Source organism: Nestor notabilis, unplaced genomic scaffold (assembly GCF_000696875.1).
Source record: "Nestor notabilis isolate BGI_N333 unplaced genomic scaffold, ASM69687v1 scaffold11566, whole genome shotgun sequence".
In the NCBI taxonomy this organism is placed as follows: Eukaryota; Metazoa; Chordata; class Aves; order Psittaciformes; family Psittacidae; genus Nestor; species Nestor notabilis.
In genome coordinates this window covers 55,987-62,796 of record NW_009931502.1, presented here as the reverse complement: position 1 = coordinate 62,796, position 6,810 = coordinate 55,987, and the positions used below count along the sequence as shown (strand labels likewise).

General features: G+C 41.2%; 1 protein-coding gene across 1 annotated transcript in view; it reads right to left on the bottom strand.

The window, feature by feature from the left end:
- Positions 1 to 1,436: 1,436 nt before the first annotated feature.
- Positions 1,437 to 6,810, bottom strand: part of SFMBT2 (Scm-like with four mbt domains 2) — a gene marked incomplete at both ends in the record, with an annotated part of 54,324 nt that continues 48,950 nt past the window's right edge. The window contains 2 exons of the mRNA XM_010015934.1: positions 1,437 to 1,609; positions 3,227 to 3,402. Of these exons, the coding sequence (XP_010014236.1) occupies positions 1,437 to 1,609; positions 3,227 to 3,402 (349 nt within the window). The remainder of the gene's footprint in view (positions 1,610 to 3,226; positions 3,403 to 6,810) is intronic.

Genomic DNA, 6,810 nt, shown 5'->3' with positions numbered 1-6,810 from the left:
GCTTTGAATCACTTCTCCGCCCAGCCTGTAGTGGCTGAAATAAGAAATAAGCTTGAATTTAAACTTTCACCTTACTTCAAACTGTCATGGATGTCACTGGTATTGAAAGGCAAGAAATTTTGGTGCCTTTTAAATATATCTAGATGCAGAAGTGCATATCCATACTTGATTTCTTAGCTGGCATTTCTGTAAAACCCAAGACAGAGGATTTCACCCAGATTTCCTTAGTTCAGCCCAACACTTAACTGCTGAGAATTAATCATTAATTTCAATTTAAAGGACATTTTACCAGATTCTTGTTATTTCCGTCACACAGAGCTTGCAAGCACACACCAACTGATGGAAACTGTGTATTTTGAACTTTATATATTTATTTACATATATATATATAAATTGCCTAAATGGCTTCAACAGCTTAGCTTTGATCAAAGTGTAAGCATGCATCCAAGCCAAATGCTCAGGTCTTAAGTGAAAGAGCAATTGTAGACAAAGTTATTTTGTCTGAAAGGTTGAAAAACTTGGCTAATGGTTGATTTAGGCTTAACATGAGTTAAAAATCTTTTGAAGCAGATATAATGTAAGGAAATTAAGCAGAACTACACCTAAATGAGGATCAAGTCATGAAGATGTAAGCAATCAACCAAAAGCTAACTAAAATATTCCCCTCCAGCTGAAGTAGAGGGAATTTAAGTAAATCAGGTTTATTTCACATTGCACAAAGCAGCAACCACTGGCATTCAGCTGAGGAAGGGAAATCATACATGAATGTTTTCATTACTATCATGGGTAAACCACCCAGGAGTTGTCAGCATAGAACTAGGTCTGCTCCAGGTTGTATTTGGACACAAATCACTGCTGAAGCTTGGGCATATCACGTAGAAAAGAATGAGGCCTCGATTACCATGTATTTGGGACACAAACTATTTGGTTGTGTTCTAAAGATTCTCAAATATCTACTGCTTGATGTTGTGAGCCAAAAATACCATGAATGGTCAATGAAAAAAATAAAAGCCCTTGAAACCACAATGAGTTATTATTATTTATTATAATTCTCAGAGATCTTGGACATGGATCACAGACCTTCACACTGCTAGATACTGCGCAAAGCATCAAACAGGCTCATCTGCCTGCCCACAGGCTTATGAGGAAGCAAAAGAAAATGTAGATAATACATTAGGTAGCATGTTAGCTAGTGAGCCTTATGAAGGTGGGAGCAAAACCTCCAATAGCTAACTCTAGAATGGACAAGGGTAAAAGGCCCCAAAATGTCCCAGTAAAACCAGTCTGGCCTTAGAAGAAAAGAGTAGCAAGGAGGGATTCAAATGGAAATTGGAAGTGTTAAGGTTTGCCAAGAAGCCCCCTAAAAGCAAGATGCAGATGGGGGGACAAAAAAGCACTAAGGGGCTACTGTTGATTTATCCCAGTGCAATACATACTTCTGCAGAGCCCGTAGCATTCAAGTCAACAGCTGATGACCTCCTTTTCTTCTGCACAAAGATGGATTTCCGCCTTTTCCTGCGTCTGGCTGGCTTGACATGTCCACTTTTCATGCTATTATTTTCCCCAATTGGTGGCTTAATGATTCTTTTCCTCTTCCCATAGTAATAAGCTGGAGAGATGAAGCACAATACCCATTAGAAATGTTAACTGCCAAGAGAAGGAAACTTTGGCTTGCTTCTTGCTACTGATTCAGTGCTGCACTTCTAGGTGCACTTTTACAAGAAACTTTAAAAGACACTGACCTGGAAAAAACGTCCCATTTAAATACATCATCTTGGACTAGCACAGAGATTTACAGCTCTTATGTATACAGATTTATTAATGATGAGCAAGGAGTGCAGAATTTAACAATATGTACTTAGGCAAAGCTTCCACTAAGCCGAGCAGTGATTTGGAGGGAGAGAGGCCAACATGCTTCAGATTTGATCCAATGCACTTCTGCGTGAGTCAAGTCTTACATACACTTTCAGTTGCTAATGTTTTCAGCAGAGAGTGAAAAGAGCCAGTATCCTGAATTATGTATGTTTGTTCAATGCATGAAGGACTGGAGGTTTTATCACCTTTGACTTTTTCATGGCCCAAGTTGAAACTAAGGATGTGAGAGTCCTCTGACCTTACATCAGATGCTTGTGTTTTAGGTGCCTTTTGACATGCTCAACAGCATTTTTTGGGGTTGACAGATACTCTGCCCTTCACCAGCAAGGTATCCTGGGACTACTAAAATGGTACTTGGCATCCATGTCAAAATCCAAAACTCATCTGAACCTTTCATCAGCTCAATGGAAGTTTGAGGAGCTACTCATCCACTCACACAACAACCAACTTTGAGATGAGGCAATCTCAGGTGGAGCTCCCCCAGCTGAACTCAGCTCTCCAACTAGGAATCCAGCTCAGGTATAGACTTCTACAGAAACCCATATTCAGAGATCTGAGTATCTCCCTGAGCCATTTCTCCTTTTACTCTGATGTCGAACAGAAGCTAATTCATTTAAATCAATCATATTAGTTTCTTGCAGCTTTTGTGGAAGAAAGACGGAACTTAAATGGCTTTCTTCACCTCTTTTGGAGTCAATAATATCAGTAACATTGACAACAAAAACTGTTGAACACATGCCTAACTTCAGCCTTTCCAAATAGGCAGGAATATGTTTAGTATTGAACACCCTGCGCAGAGAGACTCAGTGCTCCAAAACCCTTTCTAGCACCTCAGCATCATAATACTGGTTTGTGCTGGTGTGTATACCCAAAACTACTCAGTGAGTAGGACAGGATTCATCTCACCCAGCAAAGCTGCCTCAGATGTAGTTTAAATCTCAGCTGCAGCTTCCTTTTATGTGCTCCTTATATTAACTTTATATGTGAAGAATAGTCAAGACTTCCAAAAATAATAACCTTCAAACAGCTATATTAGGATGGAGTGAGATTGGACAGTTTTCTGAAGATGCCTATTTCTCTGTATAGAAAGGCCTAATGGCCTGGTCAGGATTAAATAACTGCTTTTAGATTAGATGAATCCTACTCAATATTAATGTTACTACACAACTCCTGTTCTCCATCCTAGAATCCTAGAATAGTTTGGGTTGGAAAGGACCTTAAGATCATCTAGTTCTGACCCCCCTGCCATGGGCAGGGACATCACACACTAAACCATGTCACTAGCTAGTGCACAGTCTTCCCCTGCTCTGACTCCCAGGTAGCAACGAGAAGCATTGTGGCCAATACTCACTGTACTTGGTTTTAGTATGAATGGAGCAGTTCTCTGGGCACACTTCGGCCACCAGCACAGGACTGAACAAGTTGGGGCAGCACTCCAGCTTTGCACAGACTCTTCTGCAGAAATCTGCCACCTGATCCGATGTCCTCACGATCTTAACAGTTGCCCTGTATGTCTTCCCTCTGTACCTAGGAAAGTGCAACACAACTTCATGTCACCAACCAAGCAATGTCCTTTGATGCTATGGGCCAGACTCCTCCATTAGGGAGATACTTTTCCTAATGACTTTTGGAGTGTCTCTCTAAGGAAGGCAGGATAGGTCCAATTGTTTTAGTGACTCCATTTCAGATGGACCTGAGGAAGGAAAGTTAGGGTGAAATGAATCAGAGGTGTGGACATGATTCGGTAAGGAATGCATGTACAGAATGGATATATGTGTAGGTATGGCAAGGGATGGAAAAAAAATGCAACAGGCTTGGTGAGGACACTATACAAGACAGCAAGCCCATACTATGAATGGATGCTAAGTTTAAAGGAGAAAGATGTAGTCTCTCTTCATACATTGACCTGTGATGAGAAGCTTATATGCCTTGCAGAGCTTTCTGGTCACCACCCTGTGTTTGGGCTGCCTTGGAGACTGTCTCTATAAGCCCCCAATACTTCAGTCTTCTCCATTGCCATCTTTCTCGAGGCTTTCATATCATGTTCCAGCTCACAACAAGCCCCCAGTTTCATTGTACCAACTGTGGTTACTAGGATATACACACTGTGAAGAAGTATCTGAGTGAAACTGTACTGTCTGCCATAGAGGGACCAGATGACTTCACCACTATGAGCTGCGGGCAATACAAAATCCAAGGAACTAACCAGGAGTCTCTTGAGTTGTTTAACATGGCTGCAGCAACAGGCCCTAAAAACTGATTTCTACAGGGAGTGCTTAGAGCAGAAACCTGCAATGAAACTTTTGCCTTAAATTTGTTATCCATGTGCTACTAAAACATTTATTTCAGTGTTTTATATGAAGTGTTTCTGAGCAATAAATGGCTAAGAAAGATACAGTTACATCCCTGCTAGAATACGCGGTAGATGTGAACTCTGAAAAACCAATTATCCCCATAATTTATTAAACAGCAACACCGAGCTATTGTAAACAGTGAGATAAGGTTGTTAAAACATCTCTTACACATCCTGGGGAACATAACACAGGAGGCAATCATGCAAGAGACTGGTATTAAGGCATTATAAATGTGCTTAGGTAAGAGAAAAGTAACACGCACAAAAGAAAAGAGGAAAAGACAGTGAAAGAACGATTACTGGATGGGAGGCAATGATTCCCTAGCAGGGAGTCAGCTGCTGATAGTCAGATATGGAAGAGGAAGAGGAGGAGAAGGTGGAACAAAGGAGATGTGGCTGGAGAGCTAAAATACACAGCATGTGCCCGGACCCTTTTCACTCTCTGAAAGTTTTAGTGAGCTGCACAAAGCAACTGAGAAACCACTTTTAGCTGCTCTCCCTCCCAAAAACTCTTTCTGGAAATGCTGGTCTACAGGAAAGGGGTTTGAAACTGTGGTATATGAAGTGTTATGAAGGGGTATCCAAATGAAACTTGGGCCTGAGAAGAGCCTAGACCAATCATCCTCAAGTCACAAAAGACTTGATCCAAACTATCACCTCAACACAAAACTCTTTCATAACCTAAACCAGCATTTCTGCAAGGCACCAGGCTATAAGAGCCCATTCGGTGTGCAACCAAGGACCCCAGGTCACGGAGACAATGCTGGATTCATTCACCTGAATGAATGAATGACTTAATAAGCCAACACTTCATGCACCCCAACAGACCTGGATAGATGATGTAAAATGGAAAAAGAGTTCCTTCCAGGTACAGAGCACTGTTATCCCAGCTTCCCTGTGAAATAGCTGCACAGGCAAGCTAGCTAAAGAGGGTTTGGCAATATACCTAATATCAAAAGAACAAATTCCACGGGCATTTAAACATACACTTATAAACATTTTATATTTCTTTTCAATGTGTTTGAAGAGGCTCCTGCCCTTATTACTTCTCCAGGAGCCATTAAGCTTAACGACGGCCTAGATCATTAGGTCAGTAAGTCTGACTCCTGTGACAGGCTGCAGAGTTTCAGTGTGCTACCTTGACCTGAACCCCAACAACCCTTTGGTAGGACTAAAGCATCACTTCCAGAAAAGCACCAGCCTCCCTTCGAGAGTCTCCACACTGGAAGAATCTTGGCAGCAGGAGCACCTATACCTCTACCTCATGAGCCTGCGCCTCATTTTATGTCTGGATGTGTCTGGATTTAACTTGCATTTATTTGTCCTTGTTCTGACTTTCACCAGGATGAAAAGTCTGAATCTGGTTTTGTTTCCCTGCAAAAGCACTGTAATCAAATCTCCTCTTGATCTTCTTTCTTATAAGCTAAGAAAGCTGCCTGATGGGTATTATTCAAGGATGGCTGACTTTTTCTAACTGTGTGCTTCCTATTGCATTTGGCTGCCCAGAAAGGACCCATTGTACTAAAGTGCCTGGTGAAAGAAAAAGATGAAATGAGGAAAATGAATAACTGACTGATTTCAGTCTGGTTTGAATGTAACACACATAGTAATTAACAGAACGAATGTCAAAATGGGGATCAACATGACTGCAGCAATCAGTCTCAATAACCCAAGGTGTTAGTACTGGCTGAAGTAATATTTTTCACATGGTTTTGGCCTTGGCAGCACCTCTGTCAACTATAAACCAGGTTCTGGTAATATTTTCCATATTCCTCACATACTAAAGATTTTTAATACAAACACCACCAAATGTAATCTGAGCTGCTCTAGGACAGCCATGTGGAAAGAGCTCCTTTGGATATAATCAGAAAACCCTATTCCATTAGCATCGCTCAAAGAATTACCAACTACTGACACTCCTATTGATGTTTTCTACCTTCCCAACCACTTGCAAGCATTCACAGCATGGCAGTATAATATTTTCAGTCTTCTTAGAAGAAGTTCTTTCACGAAGGATTTTTCAACTAAAGCAAAAGAAATCTTCCTTTCCTTTCCCCTTCCTTCCCCTCAGATCCCCAAAACTGAAGAAATCCTTATGGATGAATCTATTTCCACGAAAAACATACTCAGGATCTTTGCTGATCCTTGAGCAACAGTATTAAGCTAATAGTACTTTGCTTGCAATATCATTCTTCTGTCGAAGCTCCCTTTGGTGACAAAAGAGATCAGAGAACAAAATGCCTTCTAGGCGCTCTAGTTAGGGACCACTGTGTGATGACAGCTGTGCTGAAGACACTTCAAACAGCAAGAACACGAAGACTACCCTCATTTTCAAAAGTCTCATCATAAGGATGCAGCCCACAGCTCTGACAGTCTTTGAGACTAGCTTGAACTCAGTGGCTAAAAAGCCTCAATTTCCTTTTGGGAATGAAGAACTCCTATCCTTTTGCAAGAAATTTCCAGTTTGTCTTATTAGCCTGAAGTCTGCCAAATACAAGAAGTTATCTTCCTCTGGTGACATTTTGTACTCTTGAAGACAGGATTCAGAAAGGGCCCTGGAATTTTTCTGGTTGTAAGGACAA